The sequence below is a fragment of the Mobula hypostoma genome, chromosome 19, assembly GCF_963921235.1.
Source record: "Mobula hypostoma chromosome 19, sMobHyp1.1, whole genome shotgun sequence".
NCBI lineage: Eukaryota > Metazoa > Chordata > Chondrichthyes > Myliobatiformes > Myliobatidae > Mobula > Mobula hypostoma.
In genome coordinates this window covers 65,836,349-65,855,577 of record NC_086115.1, presented here as the reverse complement: position 1 = coordinate 65,855,577, position 19,229 = coordinate 65,836,349, and the positions used below count along the sequence as shown (strand labels likewise).

General features: G+C 40.5%; 1 protein-coding gene across 5 annotated transcripts in view; it reads right to left on the bottom strand.

The window, feature by feature from the left end:
* Positions 1-19,229, bottom strand: part of gpam (glycerol-3-phosphate acyltransferase, mitochondrial) — a 179,494-nt gene that overhangs the window by 32,106 nt on the left and 128,159 nt on the right. For all 5 annotated transcript variants that reach the window (XM_063072075.1, XM_063072079.1, XM_063072076.1 and 2 more), the window contains 8 exons: positions 15,126-15,259; positions 13,788-13,887; positions 12,608-12,820; positions 11,883-11,996; positions 6,077-6,162; positions 5,338-5,453; positions 4,484-4,554; positions 972-1,236 (listed from right to left, as the gene is read on the bottom strand). In XM_063072075.1, the coding sequence (XP_062928145.1) occupies positions 972-1,236; positions 4,484-4,554; positions 5,338-5,453; positions 6,077-6,162; positions 11,883-11,996; positions 12,608-12,820; positions 13,788-13,887; positions 15,126-15,259 (1,099 nt within the window). The remainder of the gene's footprint in view (positions 1-971; positions 1,237-4,483; positions 4,555-5,337; positions 5,454-6,076; positions 6,163-11,882; positions 11,997-12,607; positions 12,821-13,787; positions 13,888-15,125; positions 15,260-19,229) is intronic.

Sequence of the window (19,229 nt, the reverse complement as noted above, 5' to 3'; positions counted from 1 at the left end):
AAATATTAAATTTCTAAAAATTAGTTTATTAACAACCAAGTTCTAACAGTACAGTTGAATTTTTTCCACCTTTCCTTGGTATGTCCTTTAAGAATTCATTCAAAATACTGTGTCCTGATTGGTCCATGTACATTGGTCTTGCAGCAATATTTCATTAGAATAGCAGGTGTAGAAAGTCACTGAGCAAAGATGATATTCTTTGCATATGTGAAAATCAGCTATAGAATCTTACAGACGAGGATCGTTTCCAAGCTGGGAGTTTGAAGGAGCCATATAATTATTTTATTAGACCATAAGACCACCAGACATAGCAGCAGAATTCCACCATTTGGCCCATCGAGTCTGCTCCGCAATTCATTCATGGCTAACCCTTTTCCCCCCTCCTCAGCCCCATTCCCCAGCCTTCTCCCCATAACCTTTAATGCCGTATCCAATCAAGAACCTATCAAGCTCTTCCTTCAATACACCCAACAACTTGGCCTCCACAGCTGCCTGTGATAATAAATTCCACAAATTCACCGCCCTCTGGCAAAAGAAATTTCTCCACATCTCTGTTTTTAAATGGATGCCCATATTATCCTGAGGTTGTGCCCTTTTGCCCTAGACTCCCCCACCATGGGAAACATCCTTTCCACATCTACTCTCTCTAGGCCTTTCAACATTCCCTTGTTCCCATGCATCCCCGCAAACCTCTCATTTGTGAATGAACTAAAAAGGATTCTAAAATTATGAAAGGAAATTATAAGATCAATAGCCAACTCTCATCTATTGAGTGTCAGTAATTTAATGCTGCAGCTTGCAGATTGACAATACTAATAAGAACCCTGGGCTGCCCTGTATTAAGCTTGAATATTATATTAACTTAATGGCTTAATTAGAAGCTAAATTAAAATAATCAAATGATAAATGAAAATGCAAAAGGATATCCAAGTCAGTGCCCTAGCGCCAACGTTGAGATGCTAAGCACTTACCAAGTATTGCTTCTGTGAGAAAAACCTGGAAAATGCCATTGCTGTAGAAATTCAGCTCAAACAGGGCTGGAATTGTTGTGGTTGGTGCAATAAAGAATTCACTATTTCGTCGGGAGCTTCTGACATTGACACAGTCACCCAGTAAATGTAGGGCATGCGTTACGACATCTTCGGAATTTCCCGAAAACCCTAGATCAAAATCCCGAGCCAGCACTACCTCCTTCATACAGAAAAAATCTTCTACCAACTTGGATAAGTGGACACCCTAAACAAAATTAAGTGCTAAATTAAATTTATGTTAAATAGGATCACATTCACTTTTTACAACTGCAATTATTGAGAGATTTTTGAGAATTATGAAGACATACTCTACAAACAGTTGCAATAGTCAAGTAGAATACTGATTGCAAATACAAGAATCTGTCACTTTCCCCAGCCCATGCCTCTTCCAAGTCAAGCTAAGATGTGTACACAATACATTTTGAGTGAGGGCACCAAAGAATGATTGGTATTGGTGTATTATTGTCACATGTACCAAGATATAGTGTAAAGTTCGTCTTGCATACTGTTTATACAGATCAAATCATTACACTATGCATTGAGGTAGAACAAGGTAAAACAATATCGTGAAGAATAAGTGTAAAAACTACCAAAAGAGTGCACTAGAGGTAAACGACAAAAGTACAAAATCATAATGAGGTAGATTGTCCATCTTATCACATACGAGCTCTGTTCAAGAGTCTGATAACAATGGGTTAGAAGGAGTCCTTGAGCACAGTGGTACATACTTTCAGGCTTTTGTATTTTCTTCCTGACAGGACAGGGGAGAAGAGAATGTCCTGGGTGAGTGAGGCTTTTATTATGCTGGATGCTTTTCTAAGGCAATGTGAAGTATAGACAGAGTCTATACAGGGAAGGCTGGTTCATGTGATGTGCTGAGCTGAGTCCACAATTTTCTGATCTTATTTATTTTTCTACTGATGCACTGCCATAGGAAATACAATCACGGTGTTAACTCAATGTCAAATATTGAATTATCACACTGGACTAAGTCAAATCCATGTAATTTACATTTCTTGTTCTTAAAGATTCATCATTATAACTATCTTAAGAAAATATTATTGAAGGATTTTATGTGTTAAGAATTAACATATAGACAAAGGGTACAGTCCATGCACGTATAATTTTTATTGAGTAATTTTGGGATTTGTTTCATGCCATAAACAGCATTTGAGACTTTTTGCAACAATTAACCAGTGTGATGTAGTAAACCATTTGATGGAAATTACTTCTCATTGTCCTCATGATGTCCTCATGTTGGTCTCTTCCACAAGCTCAAAATGCAACTTTCTACTGTGGTGGGAAAGCTGTTGGAAAAGATTCTTAGAGATAGGATCTATGGGCATTTGGAGAATCATGGTCTGATCAGGGACAGACAGCATGGCTTTGTGAAGGGTAGATCGTGTCTAACAAGCCTGATAAGAGTTCTTTGAGGAGGTGACCAAGCATACAGATGAGGGTAGTGCAGTGGATATGATCTTCATGGATTTTGGTAGGCATTTGACAAGGTTCCACACGGTAGGCTTATTCAGAAAGTCAGAAGGCATGGGATCCAGGGAAGTTTGGCCAGGTGGATTCAGAATTGGCTCTCCTGCAGAAAGCAGAGGGTCGTGGTGGAGGGAGTACATTCGGATTGGAGGGATGTGACTAGTGGTGTCCCACAAGGATCGGTTCTGGGACCTCTACTTTTCGTGATTTTTATTAACGACCTGGATGTGGGTGTAGAAGGGTGGGCTGGCAAGTTTGCAGACGACACAAAGGTTGGTGGTGTGGTGGATAGTGTAGAGGATTGTCGAAGATTGCAGAGAGACATTGATAGAATGCAGAAGTGGGCTGAGAAGTGGCAGATGGAGTTCAACCCAGAGAAGTAGTACAAAGCAGAGTACAAAGTAAATGGCAGGATATTTGGCAGTGTGGAGGAGCAGAGGGATCTGGGGTTACATGTCCATAGATCCCTAAAAGTTGCCTCACAGGTAGATAGGGTAGTTAAGAAAGCTTATGGGGTGTTAGCTTTCATAAGTCGAGGGATAGCGTTTAAGAGTTGCAGGGTAATGATGCAGCCCTATAAAACTCTGGTTAGGCCACACTTGGAGTACTGTGTCCAGTTCTGGTCGTCTCACTATAGGAAGGATGTGGAAGCATTGGAAAGGGTACAGAGGAGATTTACCAGGATGCTGCCTGGTTTAGAGAGTATGCATTATGATCAGAGATTAAGGGAATTAGGGCTTTACTCTTTGGAGAGAAGAAGGATGAGAGGAGACATGATAGAGGTATACAAGATATTAAGAGGAATAGATAGAGTGGACAGCCAGCGCCTCTTCCCCAGGGCACCACTGCTCAGTACAAGAGGACATGGCTTTAAGGCAAGGCAACGGTCCCCAACCACCAGGCCGCAGACCAGTACCAGGCTACAAAGCTTGTGCTAACGGGCCGCGAGGAAATGATATGAGTCAGCTCCACCTTTCGTCATTCCCTGACACGCACTGTTGAACTTGAACATAGGGTTGCCAACTGTCCCGTATTTGCCAGGACATCCCGTATATTGGGCTAAATTGATTTATCCCATATGGGACCGCCCTTGTCCCGTATTTCCCCCGCTAAGGTACAGCGTTCCTATGAAACCTTTTGTGCTGAAAAGGCGTAAAGCTTAGAAGCGATTACCATTAATTCATATGGGAAAATTTTTTTGAGCGTTCCCAGACCCAAAAAATAACCTACCAAATCATACCAAATAACACATAAAACCTAAAATAACACTAACATATAGTAAAAGCAAGAATGATATGATAAATACACAGCCTATATAAAGTAGAAATAATGTGTGTACAGTGTAGTCAGGAAGATTAAGCCAAAACCGATTTGTGGAAAAAAAATCAGCACATACGCGCATGCGCACACAGGTGCCCACGCAAGGCTTCATGGTCATGGTAGTCTTTCTCAGGGTAAACACAAGTTTGATTTGACTGCTACTTTTGTCCCTTATTTGGGAGTGAGAAAGTTGGCAACCCTAACCGTAAAAGACATGTTGAGGTGAGTTTAACCCTACTTGAACACCCCCCCCCCCAAAGTCGGCCGCTCTGCAAGAATATTGTCAATATTAAACCGGTCCATGGTGCAAAAGAGGTTGGGGACCCCTGAGGTAAGGGGTGGGAAGTTCAAGGGTGATATTAGAGGAAGGTTTTTTACTCAGAGAGTGGTTGGTGCGTGGAATGCACTGCCTGAGTCAGTAGTGGAGGCAGATACACTAGTGAAATTTAAGAGACTACTAGACAGGTATATGGAGGAATTTAAGGTGGGGGGTTATATGGGAGGTAAGGTTTAAGGGTTGGCACAACATTGTGGGCCGAAGGGCCTGTACTGTACTGTTCTATGTTCAAACTACTGCAGCAAAATACACCTTGGATTTTTCACCATGTTAGTATGTGCCAGTCCACAAACACAAAAACTCTCACCTCCCTGTGTCGGTAGAGCAGCAAACATGCAACAATATGAGTGGACATCACAGCAGAACATCTGCTGGCAGCTGGAATATAAAAAAGACATGACAATAAACAAATGGAATGAAATAAGGCAACATAGACAACACTGTGTAGAAAACACATATACTTAATTCATCATACATGTGATCAAATATGCTAGAAGTTTCTATATGTTTCACTAAAGTTTCCTTTTGGAAATAAATGAGTGTTTTGTAGCCAAGTCAAAGACTTGCGAAATACCACCACTCAAGTGCATAAGCAACTGAGCCACATCTGTCCACACACTTCCAATATGACACTCTCCAACGGGAAAGGAGTACAGAATGATATTTTGTACTCCCTTGCCCCCAAGAATCAATTATACACAACTTGCTGCCACTTTATACAAAATTGGACGAAGTACTGCAAGCTATAAAAAATTTACAATAGCCCATATCACTGTCTACAATATGTGTAATACAAAACTGATCCATTTAATCTAACCCAGGGGTTCCCAACCTGGGGTCCACAGACCTCTCAGTTAATGGTAGGGGTCCATAAATTAAAAAAACAGGTTGGGAAGCCCTGATCTAACCCTATCAGCACTTCCTTCTATTCCTCGCTACCTCGTGCACATGGAGCTTTCAGCTGAAATCACCTGGGTTACTTGTTTCAATTACTTCAGGTTTCACATTCTCGTTGAATTTAAACCACCAAATAAAACAGTTTGCAACTTCAGCCATTACCTCAATTTTTTTTATCTGTATTACTTGTTTTACATGAAAATGAATGATGAGTTTGAAATCAAAGAAAATTCAAAGCTTTAAAAGGATTCTAGCCATACTTACTGTAAAGTGCGTGTCTTGCTACACTGCAGATCACCTGTCTCTTGTACTGCTCATCTGAGAAATCTCTGGCGTTTATAACTGGCGCAGACTCTTGCTCAACATGGTTGAGGCCTGGTCTAAATGGACAAATCAGAGTGGAGTGAAACACGATAGGATTTTTCAAATTATAAAAGCCACCTATATATACATTTTTAAAAATTTGGAAAATATTATGCAGTTATTAGTCTGTAATTAAACTGCATACATTTAACAATATTAAAAGGGATTCTAAAATTTTGAATTAATTTAGCATTAAACCATTCACTCATTTGAGATTTCATTTTATTGATAAAAATTTTCTTCCAGAAATTCAGTGATTTTGCAATCTTAACAGAAATAGAGAAGTCCTTTTAAAAGAATTCTTTAAAACCACTGCATCACAGGGTATGATGGTGGTGGAAGAGTTTATATGAAAAACTCTGGTGGTTTGGGTTGGAAACACAAGATGCAAAATATTTCTTACAATTGCTCCAACAACTAGCAGCATCAGAGGCATTAAATCACTTAGAAACACATTAAAGCCATGCAAACTTGTACACTTGCATTAAAAAACATAGACAGATAACCATCAACTCTTCAAATCTTTACTATTACCAGTGAAAGTTCTTGCAGGCCACTAACTAAAGATGCTCAGCTATTTGTTGTATAATAACGCAAATGATCTACAGTATGTGTTTCCCATTACAAACCCAGAGCTTACCTATCTGTGATAATAGCTGGCAGAAGAACAACTTCTAAGGAAAGCGTTGCAGGCAATGGACGGTTCCTCTGAGCATCAATGTATTCCTATAGAAACAAAGATTACATTTTTGTATTGATATTTTCACCCATGTTCCAAATCTTTTTTTAAGTATATGGAAAGTGAACCTAGTATTTGTAATGGAGATCTGAGGCATGAATTTTGAAATTGCTAATCGATCAGATGCTAAAATAATAACAAAAATAAGCTATGTTTCGTTTCACCATGAAGACAAACAAGGACTTGACTCCAAAGCCAACATGTCAAGTCTCCTCAAAGGCAAAGACAAATCATGGTGGATAATTCCCCAGGGTCTGACAAGGTTTTCCTCTGGACCCTATAGGAGGCAAGTGCAGAAATTGCTGGGACCCTAGCAGATATTTAAAGCATCCTTAGCAACAAGAGAGGTACCATAGGACAATAGCCAATATTATTCTGCTGTTTAAAAAAGGCTCTAAACATAAACCAGGAAATTATAGGTTGGTGAGTCTGACATCAGTTGTGAGAAAGTTCTTGGAAGGTATTCCAAGGGACCAGACATACAAGTCTTTGGATAGACATGGACTGATTAAGGATAGACAGCATGGCCTTGTGGTGTGGTAGGTCACGTCTAACCAATCTTAGAGAGTTTTTCGAGGAAGTTACCAGGAAAGTGGATAAAGGCATGGCATTGGATGTTGTCTATAAGGACGCTCGTAAAGCATTTGACAAGGTCCCACATGAAGGCTGCATTCAGGAAAGGTAGTAAATTGGATTAGTCATTGGCTTTGTGGGAGAAGCTAGCAGAAGGTTTCCTCTCTGACTGGAGGCCTGTGGCTAGTGGTGTGCCGCATGGATCAGTGCTGGGTCCTTAGTTGTTTGTCATCTATATCAATGATGTGGATGATAATATGGTTAACTGGATCAGAAAATTTGAGGATTACGTGAAGATTGGAGGTGTAGTGGACAGTGAGGAAGGCTATCATGGTTTGTAGGGGAATCTACATTGCCTGGAAAAGTGGGCTGAAAAATGGTAAACAAGTGCAAGGTTTTGCACTTTGGTAGGACCAAGCAAGGTGGGTTTTACACAGTGAACAGTAGGGCACTGAGGAGTGTGATAGAACAAAAGGATCTGGGAACACAGGTCCATAAATCATTGAAAGTGGCATACTAGGTAGATAGGTTCATAAAGAAAGCTTTTGGCACATTAGCCTTCATAAATCAATGTATTGAGTACAGAAGATGGGATGTTATGTTGAAGTTGTATGAGACATTGATGAGGCCTAATTTGGCGTATTCTGTGCAGTTTTGGTCACCTGCCTACAGAAAAGATGTAAATAAGGTTGAAAGAGTACAGAGAAAATTTACAAGCACGTTGTGGGCCTGGACGACCCAAGTTATAAGGAAAGACTGAATAGGTTAGACTGTATTCTTTAGAATGTAGAAGACTGAGAGGAGATTTGATAGAGAGATACAAAATTAAGGGGTAAAGATACGGTAAATACAAGCAGGCTTTTGCCATGAGGTTGGGTGGGACTACAACCAGAGGTTATAGGTTAAGCTGAAAGGTGAGCAGTTTAAGGGAATATGAGGGGAAATTTCTTCACTCAGAGGGCCATAAGAGTGTGGAATGAGCTGCCAGCACAAGTTATACATGTGAGATCGAAGTCAACATTTAAGACCATAAGACATACGAGCAGAATTAGGCCATTCAGCCCATTGGTCTGCTCTGCCATTCCATCATGGCTAATCCTGGATCCCACTCAACTCCATATACCCGCCTTCTCGCCATATCCTTTGATGCCCTGACCAATTTGGAAACTATCAACTTCTGCTTTAAATACACCCACGGACGTGGCCTCCACAACAGTCTCTGGCAGAGTATTCCACAGATTCACTACTCTCTGACTAAAAAAAAATCCTCCTTAGCTCCGTCCCTCAATTTTGAGACTCTGCCTGTTCTGGATACCCCCAACACAGGAAACATCGTCTCCACATCCACCCTATCTCGTCCTTTCAAAATTCGGTAGGTTTCAATGAGATTCCAGCCCCCCCGCCACTCCCCAACATTCTAAATTCCAGTGGGTACAGGCCCAAAGCCTGTAAACGCTCCGCATATGTTAACCCCATAATACCCGGAATCATTCTCATGAACCTCTTCTAGACTCTCTCCAATGACAACACATCCTTTCTGAGATATGGGGCCCAAAACTGTTGACAATATTCCAAGTGCAACCTGACTAGTGTTTTTCAAGCCCTGGCATTACCTCCTTGCTTTTATATTCTATTCCCCTTGATATAAATATCAACATTGCATTTGCCTTCTTTACCAAAGACTCAACCTGTAAATTAACTTTCTGGGAGTATTCCACAGGGAATTCCCAGTCCTTCTGCACCTCTGATGTTTGAATTTTCTCCCCATTTAGATAATAGTCCATACTATTGTTCCTTTTACCAAAATGCATTATCATACATTTCCCAACACTGCATTTTATTTGCCACTTTTTTGCCCATTCTTCCAATTTGTCCAAGTCCTGCTGCAATCGCATTGCTTCCTCAGCACTCCCTATCCCCTCGTATCTATGTCATACCAACCAACTTCTAATTGCATCATGAGTTTGTCCAACTTACTCCAAATGCTGTGTGCATTTAAATATTGATTGGCACCTGATTAGTTCCAAGGGTTTAGATGGGGTAGAGTTTGTTAAGTGTGTCCAGGACGGACTCCTGTCACAGTATGTGGACAGGCCGACTAGGGGGAATGCCATACTAGATCTAGTACTAGGTAATGAACCGGGTCAGGTCACAGATCTCTCAGTGGGTGAGCATCTGGGGGACAGTGACCACCGCTCCCTGGCCTTTATAATTATCATGGAAAAGGATAGAATCAGAGAGGACAGGAAAATTTTTAATTGGGGAAAGGCAAATTATGAGGCTATAAGGCTAGAACTTGCGGGTGTGAGTTGGGATGATGTTTTTGCAGGGAAATGTACTATGGACATGTGGTCGATGTTTAGAGATCTCTTGCAGGATGTAAGGGATAAATTTGTCCCGCTGAGGAAGATAAAGAATGGTAGGGTGAAGGAACCATGGGTAACAAGTGAGGTGGAGAATCTAGTCAGGTGGAAGAAGGCAGCATACATGAGGTTTAGGAAGCAAGGATCAGATGGGACTATTGAGGAATATAGGGAAGCAAGAAAGGAGCTTAAGAAGGGGCTGAGAAGAGCAAGAAGGGGGCATGAGAGGGCCTTGGCGAGTAGGGTAAAGGAAAACCACAAGGCATTCTTCAATTATGTGAAGAAAAAAAGGATGACAGGAGTGAAAGTAGGACCAATTAGAGATAAAGGTGGGAAGATCTGCCTGGAGGCTATGGAAGTGAGCGAGGTCCTCAATGAATACTTCTCTTCAGTATTCACCAATGAGAGGGAACTTGATGATGGTGAAGACAATATGAGTGAGGTTGATGTTCTGGAGCATGTTGATATTAAGGGAGAGGAGGTGTTGGAGTTGTTAAAATACATTAGAAAGGATAAGTCCCCGGGGCCTGACAGAATATTCCCCAGGCTGCTCCACGAGGAGAGATTGCTGAGCCTCTGGCTAGGATCTTTATGTCCTCGTTGTCCACGGGAATGGTACCGGAGGATTGGAGGGAGGCGAATGTTATTCCCTTGTTCAAAAAAGGTAGTAGGGATAGTCCGGGTAATTACAGACCAGTGAGCCTTACGTCTGTGGTGGGAAAGCTGTTGGAAAAGATTCTTAGAGATAGGATCTACAGGCATTTAGAGAATCATGGTCTGATCAGGAACAGTCAGCATGGCTTTGTGAAGGGCAGATCGTGTCTAACAAGCCTGATAGAGTTCTTTGAGGATGTGACCGGGCATATAGATGAGGGTGGTGCAGTGGATGTGATCTATATGGATTTTAGTAAGGCATTTGACAAGGTTCCACACGGTAGGCTTATTCAGAAAGTTAGAAGGTATGGGATCCAGGGAAGTTTGGCCAGGTGGATTCAGAATTGGCTTGCCTGCAGAAGGCAGAGGGTGGTGGTGGAGGGAGTACATTCAGATTGGAGGATTGTGACTAGTGGTGTCCCACAAGGATCTGTTCTGGGACCTCTACTTTTCGTGATTTTTATTAACGACCTGGATATGGGGGTAGAAGGGTGGGCTGGCAAGTTTGCAGACGATACAAAGGTTGGTGGTGTTGTAGATAGTGTAGAGGATTGTCAAAGATTGCAGAGAGACATTGATAGGATGCAGAAGTGGGCTGAGAAGTGGCAGATGGAGTTCAACCCGGAGAAGTGTGAGGTGGTACACTTTGGAAGGACAAACTCCAAGGCAGAGTACAAAGTAAATGGCAGGATACTTGGTAGTGTGAAGGAGCAGAGGGATCTTGGGGTACATGTCCACAGATCCCTCAAAGTTGCCTCACAGGTGGATAGGGTAGTTAAGAAAGCTTATGGGGTGTTAGCTTTCATAAGTCGAAGGATAGAGTTTAAGAGTCGCGATGTAATGATGCAGTTCTATAAAACTCTGGTTAGGCCACACTTGGAGTACTGTGTCCAGTTCTGGTCACCTCACTATAGAAAGGATGTGGAAGCATTGGTAAGGGTACAGAGGAGATTTACCAGGATGCTGCCTGGTTTAGAAGGTATGCATTATGATCAGAGATTAAGGGAGATAGGGCTTTACTCTTTGGAGAGAAGGAGGATGAGAGGAGACATGATAGAGGTGTACAAGATAATAAGAGGAATAGATAGAGTGGATAGCCAGCGCCTCTTCCCCAGGGCACCACTGCTCAATACAAGAGGACATGGCTTTAAGGTAAGGGGTGGGAAGTTCAAGGGGGATATTAGAGGAAGGTTTTTTACTCAGAGAGTGGTTGGTGCGTGGAATGCACTGCCTGAGTCAGTGGTGGAGGCAGATACACTAGTGAAGTTTAAGAGACTACTAAGCAGGTATATGGAGGAATCTAAGGTGGGGGTTTATATGGGAGGCAGGGTTTGAGGGTCGGCACAACATTGTGGGCCGAAGGGCCTGTACTGTGCTGTACTATTCTATGTTTCTTTGTTTCTATGTAAATACAGCACCTTCAGTCCTGCATTTCGCCCTTTTGAATCTTGCCTCTGTGGGACAATTTAACTCTTTACACTGTATGCATTTGTACCCATTCATTGGCTTGTCCTTCCTTACGTTCATGTTATACCCACCATCTACTTGTAAATCTGCTGGTTCATTCTCAGCTCTATCATACTGGTTCTCATCCCCCTGCCATATTAGTTTAAACCACTCCCAACAGCTCTAGTAAACCTGCCCGTAAGAATATTGGTTCCCTTCGGATTCAAGAGAAGCTTGGATAGGTACATGGATGGTAGTGGTATGGAAGACTACGGTCCGATGCAGGTCGTTGTGAGTAGTCAGTTCAAATGCTTTTGGCATGGACTAGTTGAGCTAAAGGGTGTGTTTGTGTGCTGTACTTCTCTTTGACTCTAAAAGACATAGGGAATAAAATCTAGGTGTAAGAGAGACTGACATTCCCTCTGGATATTCAGTGAGCTCACGTGACACAACAAAAAAGGGAAATTCAATAATCCATTCATGCCATATTATCAATAGTTTGTCTTTTACATCACATATTTGAACTGCAATCTGTAACACATTAATCTAAGGTAAGTCATGACATAAACATTCAATTAACAGGAAAGCACAAATCAATCATTAGTTTGACATAATTGCAAAGGTTAAGGCTCTAAATGCTAAATTCAAGAGGTGCTCAGTTTGTCCCTCACCTTAACAGAAAATGGCTGCCCAAAGTCTACTCGGACGCAGCCAAAGTTCTTACGAAGCATTCTGAGGACTCCTTGTGCAACACCCCAAAGGCTTTCTTTTTTCTTGGGCTTCCCCTAGAAAATAACATATTTAAGCATTACTTGATTTACTTTAGTAATGAACCATTTCGGTTAAAGATCAGAGAAGCAAACTTGTCACAAACATAAGGTGTAAGACATTAAATACTCCAAATAAAAGTCAATTCATAACATTGAAATTATGTGAAATTATTGTTCAAGTATACTTCCATTAATAGTTGCTTAGATTAGTAAGTTCCAACATCTTACAATCAGTTCAGAAATATCAAAAACACTGAGCAGATCAAATAGTATCCATGGAGGGAGTCAACATTTCAGGTCAATAAGCTTTTAACAGTTGTAGAGAGGGATACGGATGGGAATGGAGAGAGTATAATGTGACAAGGTACAGAACAAGGACACCCAGGTTACACAAGTTTTAATGAGTCAAGGAAACAACTCATCACATTATCAGGGTTATGTAGAAATGAGCAATTAAGGTCATCTTGTCAGTGACCTGCATATGCAATGAGTAGGAAGCAAGCTGAAAAAGTCACACACCTATTCTCAAACTTTCCACAGAATAACAAAGCAAATATAATTTAGAGTAAGCAACAAGACCTGTATCCATGATCAAAACAAAATTAATATTAAAAGAAGTTGCCCACCAGCTGTTCACTGTTGTAATTGCCTTCAATGATCCGGTCATAGGAAATTCCCACTGGAATAATCATGACATCAGTAACTATATTCTCAAAGAGGCTATTGACCACAATAGAAAGAAGTCCTGTCATGGCTAAATATGGTTTACCACTGCGAGACCGTGTGCCTTCCACAAATATTTCCATAAACTGCCCCTGGCGTAGAAGCTCCTCAATGTACTGTGAAACAAAATAGATATACTCAATGTAAACAAATAAATCAGCTGTGCCATTATTTACTGGTACCCTATTAACTGGTTCCCGGCCAATTTTCTGCACCATCCAATTCTGAATATTTAATTCAACATAATGTATTTTAAAAACAAACCTGCCACCATCAGTACTGATCTACTGGCATATTGATATGTAATACAGACACACGAAGACCCGGAGTTAGAATTAAATAAGTAGCAACCCTAACTGATAAACAATTTACTTACTTACTGAGACACAGTGTGGAATAGGCCCTTCAGGGTCTTTGAGTCACATCATCCAGCAACCCCTGATTTAGCCCCCAGCCTAATCACAGGAAAATTTACAATAACCAATTAACCTATCAACTGATACGTCTGTGGAAGGAAACTGGAGCTCCTGGAGAAACTTATGTATTTCATGGAGAGGGTATACAGATTCCTTACAGATGACATTGGAATTGAACTCTGATGCCCCAGGCTGCAATAGTGTCACATGGCTTCCAGTTTGGAAACACAAAATAATCTGCAGATGCTGGGATCAAAGCAACACTCACAACACACTGGAGGAACTCAGCAGATTGGGCAGCATCAGTGGAAACGATGAGTCGATGTTTCGGGCCGGAACCCTTTGTCAGGACTCAGTTTGGAAAGTCATTGGGATCTAATGAATTACCCAGCATCACCTTAAAGTAGATATTTGGCTCATGCGGCAAGCCAAAATACAAAGCAATGCCTCCAGATGACTATATACTGACATAGATTAAAAATTATGATGTACCATAAAGAAATTAGTATATACAAGTGTAAAACTGTTTCAGCTGAGACCGACAGAAATGAACCTTTGATACTAAAAAGTGCTATGCTATCATGTTACAGTACACTTGCAAAAGGTGTTCACTGGCAATCATTACAAAGATTTGTTTCAAGTCCCAGCTAGTGCCACCGCAACCTACCACACGCAGGACAGATCTATACAGAATATCCTTCCTTCCATCTGCACCAGTATCCAACTTCCGTCGAATGAAGAAGCCACCAAGTTTTCTTATGAGTGTGCTATAAAACCAAAACATAACATGTTAAGGTGTTCTACTGTACAATGTTTTTTGAAGTCATCTTTATTAGTGCCAATGATAATTACAATAAGATGCAATCTGTCTGCCGCATTTTTGTTCCGATTTTCATTTTAAAACTACAAAGCTGACCCAAACAGGAAATAAGTTTGTAATTCAACTTCTATTCAATCCAGAACCACACACAGATCTATTATATCATGGTTGCTGACAAATGGAAAACAGCAAACAAAGGAAACACTAGGACAATGCTGGAGAAGAGAAACAGAAGAAACCCTTCAGGTCAGAGACACACTGGTAAAGGTTATAGGACCCAAAACATTTTTCTTTCCACAGAACTTGCTGAGTATTTCCAGCATTTTCTGCGTTTATTTCAGGTTTTCAGCATTAAGTTTAGATCACATCAAAGGCTGGCACCTTTCAATCAACTGCATACTGAAACCTGATCCAACTCTATGCAGTATTTCTATTTCTCACAACAAATATCTTTGTGGTTGATGAGCTTTATAAAACTAAGAACCAGAGTGAAGTATTCAAATGCTGCTGACAAGAATCTGACAGCTCAGAGAGAAGCTAATGCCAACAGTCAAATGAAATACCAATGTTTAGACTCTAGTCATTTATTACATTGGCGTATCAAATTTTAAAGTTACAGTTTACTTCATAAAAAAACTATTGAATATAATTATATGGCTATAAACAATGACAATTTTTTTTTCTACATGGGTGGAGCTTGTGGGTTTCGGGCTTTGATGTTTTAGCTACCATGTCCAGGTGGGCGATCTGTTAGTTTTTGTCTGAGAGGGTGGTTTGAGAGTTTGGGGTTTGTTAATTTAGTTTCTTTTTCATACGGGGGTGGAGGTGCCTGTTGTTTTTTCTTTCAGTAACTTCCATGCTTTTTCTGTATTTTATGGCTCCCTGGAGAAGATGAATCTCAGAGTTGTATTGCGCATACATACTTTGATAGTAAAATGGACTTTTGAATTAATTGGGAGTTAAGACGAGATTTCATAAACTCATGCATTTGAATTGATATTTGCTGGAGTAATCAAAAATGTACGAGATAAAGGTTGTGAATTTTATCGCGGATAAAATGGAGTTTCAGTGGATTGGTGGGTATATTGTTCAACAGAAGTCAAACAAAATTGTAACAGCTGATACATATTTGCATTTAGAAAGAACTTGGATAAAGAGAAATAGACTTGACCTCATTGCACTCACCTGAAAATTGGTATGTTCAGATTATTTCCAGCAGCGATGTGCGGTGCTTTGATATTATGACAGAAGAGAATGAAAGTAAGCAGCAGGTAGTCAATGTGAGATTTGTGAACTGGTAGGAAGATCAGTGGGACATTCTGTTGCAAAGAGAGCAGAAAAGCAAAAGATCAATTGAACAATAAAGTATTGTTTGAGACATACACAAAATCCTTTCAACATTTGGTTGAAACCTAACCAAATGAAATGACAACCAAACTGCACAGAGGAATCCTTTTCATATTGTTCCATTTTTATATTACAGATTCTAAATAATTATATTAAATAAATATTGACATCAGTATTATAACCATCTTATGCATAAAGCTTTCAGTACCCTAATTGTTCAATGACAACATGTACACTTATAACGTGCAGTCATAACAGATAAATTGTATTTGTATTGTAAAGTATTGGAGGAAATTATACAATTTTATTATCTCATTTTAAGGTTCTCTGAATTTCTTCCACTTGCTCAACATCAAATTATCCTCCATTTTACACTTACAGTATAAAACTTACAGTACAGATATTGTATAGCTTAACATAGCACTGATAAATCTAATTAACCACCGAAATTTAAGAGTGGGATCAATCGTGTACAAACAGATCTACAGCTTGAAGGAAGAAAAAGCAAATGAAATGAATGTGATTTTAATCAGATATGGAATCAAAAGATAATTTAATTTTAAGGTCAGATGAGTGCAAAAAGTCATTATACTCTGCGCTCAATTTATAAAGTTAGTTAAAAGCCCAATTAGATAGGAGTAATAACCACTACCAGCCTTCAATCTTCTAATTAACTTACACTAACAAAAAAAATTAACCCATTTTACATCTCTATAATAATTGGAATGAAAAATAATGCATAATTCGGTGGTGAAGGCGGCAAATGCAATGTTGGCATTTATTTCTAGAGGTACAGAATATAAGAGGTGGGATGTGATGTTGAGGCTCTATAAAGCACTTGTGAGACTACACAGAGTATTGTGAGCAGGTTTGGGCTCCTTATTTTAGAAAGGATATACTGACATTGGAGAGGGTTCAGAGAAGATTCACGAGAATGATTCCAGGAATGAAAGGTTTACCGTATGAGGAGCATCTGGCAGCTCTTAGGCTGTATTCCTGGAGTTCAGGAGAATGAGGAGGAATCTCATAGAAACATTTGAATGTTAAAAGGCCTGAACAGATTAGAAATGGCAAAGTTATTTCCAGGGTAGGGGAGTCTACGACAAGAGAGCATGACTTCAGGATTGAACGATTTAGAACAGAGATGTGGAGAAATTACTTTAGTCAGAGGGTGGTTAATCTGTGGAATTTGTTGCCACGAGCGGCTATGGAGGCCAAGTCATTGGGTGCACTTAAGGCCGAGATAGATAGGTTTTGATTAGCCAGGGCATCAAAGGGTATGGGGAGAAGGCAGGAAAGTGGGAATGACTGGAAGAATTGGATCAGCCCATGACTGAATGGCGGAGCGGACTCAATGGGCCAAATGGACTACTTCTGCTCCAATATCTTATAATTTTATTATAATTGATTTAACAGGTGATCCAGGTACAGAAGACGGGAATAAAATCATTATGACAAGGGCACCGGGACCAGTTGGTACGTTATTTTGTCAGCTCAACTTTTTGTGATGACTAACAAAAATTCTGACAATTAAAAATAAATAGTTAAATCTTATAGTTCATTACAAGATACAATACATCCTTTTACTTCAGAGCAGTTCAATATATTTGGTCCTAGTTAAGGCAATAAAAATAAAGACAATGCTAATAATCTGCCAATAATACTCTTTAGTCAGACAGCTTCATAAAGATTTAAATTTCACAGTCTCTCAGGCTACGTCCACACGAGACTGGATAATTTTGAAAACGCCGGTTTCGAGTGAAAACAACAGGTGTCCACACCAGGCGTTTTTCAAAATATCTCTGTCCACATTAAAATGGATATTTGGGTGAATCTATTCCCACTGGGCATGCGCAGACACATCTACAGAAAACAAGCGAAGAGGAAACAGTATAATATTTACATTTCCGCAGCGGCGTTGTGCTATTTCCATTGGTCAAAAACTAGAGTACCAACAACAACAGCGAAAGAAAATTTTCAACTATGTCTTCAAGGAATACAAAGAAAACCTCCGCTGGAAAAAGCAGACCGGACTTCTTCGTTTAGACAGACAATGAAGTCGAGCTGTTTCTGCGAGTTGCAGACGACTACAAAGTCAGTAAAGCAGTGGAGAACGTGGGGATGTTTAACTCCAAACAAGCTATTAATGTAGACAATAAGGTAAACAACACACGCATAAAGCCGTCCTCTACCCAAGATCAACAAGAGAGTGGAATCTTCTGCCGCCAGACCTGCTCAGTATTTCTAACATTAATATTTTTAAAGATAGACTCAATCAAATCAATTTAGGGGATCTAGTCAAAAAAGCTCACTTTACAATTTAACTCTCATGCCGTTCACACCGACTGCGCGCAGTACCAAGCAAAAGCAGAAAAAGCATTGTTGTTGTGGTGTTGTCATGACAGCATTTTTAAATCTCTCCGTTTACCCCGTCCACACTACAACACGCAACAAGCGTTTTCAAATTTACACACTCTGGAGAGAGTTTTAGAAAAGCTCCGTTTTCAGGGGATGAAAACGCCATTTCAATGTGGACAGAGGGTCAAAACGAAGAGAAAAAGCTTTGTTTTCAAAATTATCTGGCGTAGTATGGACGTAACCTCAGCATTATACAACTGCTTTTCTCCTCTTCCGCCAACCCCACAATCCTGCACCAATGCCCAACCCAGCAAAAAAATGAGAATCAACTTAATTTAATTGACAGAATTTGCTACCTCACTGTCTATTAGTTAGCAATCATCTTTCCTTGGCAGCAATGAAGTTGTACCCCACAGATAAACTTCCAAAATTCCAGCAATACTTAAAAAATGATCCGTATATCAATTTCCATAATGCAAAGATGTGTAAATTGTGCATCAAGAAACACAGGTAGAAGAAAATAAATTTTCAATTTAGTTAAGAGCATAAGACCACAAAATATGGGAGCAGAATTAGGCCTTCAGCCCATCAAGTCCGCTCCACTATTCCATCATGGCTGATACCGGATCCCACTCAACCCCATATACCTGCCTTCATGACACATCCTTTGACTTCCTGACCAGTCATGAAACTATCAACTTCCGCTTTAAATATACCCAAGCACTTGGCCTCCCCCCCGAGTCTGTTGCAGAGCATTCCACAGATTCACTGCTCTCTGGCTAAAAAAAATCCTCTTTACTTCTGTTCTAAAAGGTCGCCTCTCAACTTTGAGGCTATGTCTTCTAGTTCTGGATACCCCCACCATAGGAAACATCCTCTCCACATCTACCTATCTCGTCCTTTCAATATTGGGTAGGTTTCAATGAGATTCCTCCCCACTCCCCGAGCCGCGTTCTTCTAAATTCTAATGAGTACAGGCTCAAAGCTGCCAAACTCTCCTCATATGTTAACCCCTTCATTCCCAGAATCATCCACATGAACCTCTTCTGGACTCTCTCCAATGACAACACATCCTTTCCAAGATATAGTGCCCAAAGTCGTTGACAATCATCCAAGTGCAGCCCTTCTGTAGATGTCCCACCTGCCCCAGAAGAGGTCCCAATGATCCAGAAATCCAAATCCCTGCCCCCTGCTCTAATTCTTCAGCCACACATTTATCTGCCAATTCATTCTATTCATATGCTCACTGTCACATGGCACAAGCAGCAACTCCAAGATTACTACCCTTGAAGTCCTGCTTCTCAGCTTCCTTCCTAACTCCCTGTATTCTTTTTTTCAGGACCTCTTCCCTTTCTCTACCTATGTCATTGGTACCAATATGTACTGTGACTTCTGGCTGCACACCCTCCCTTTTCAGGATGTCGTGGACATGTTCAGAATCATCACAGACCCTGGCACCTTGAAGGCAAACTACCATCTGTGTTTCCTTTTTGCTTCCACAGAATCGCCCATATGTCCCGTAACTATAGAGTCCCTGCTGCCATTCTCTTCAGTTCCCTACCCTTCCGAGTTACAGGGCCAGAC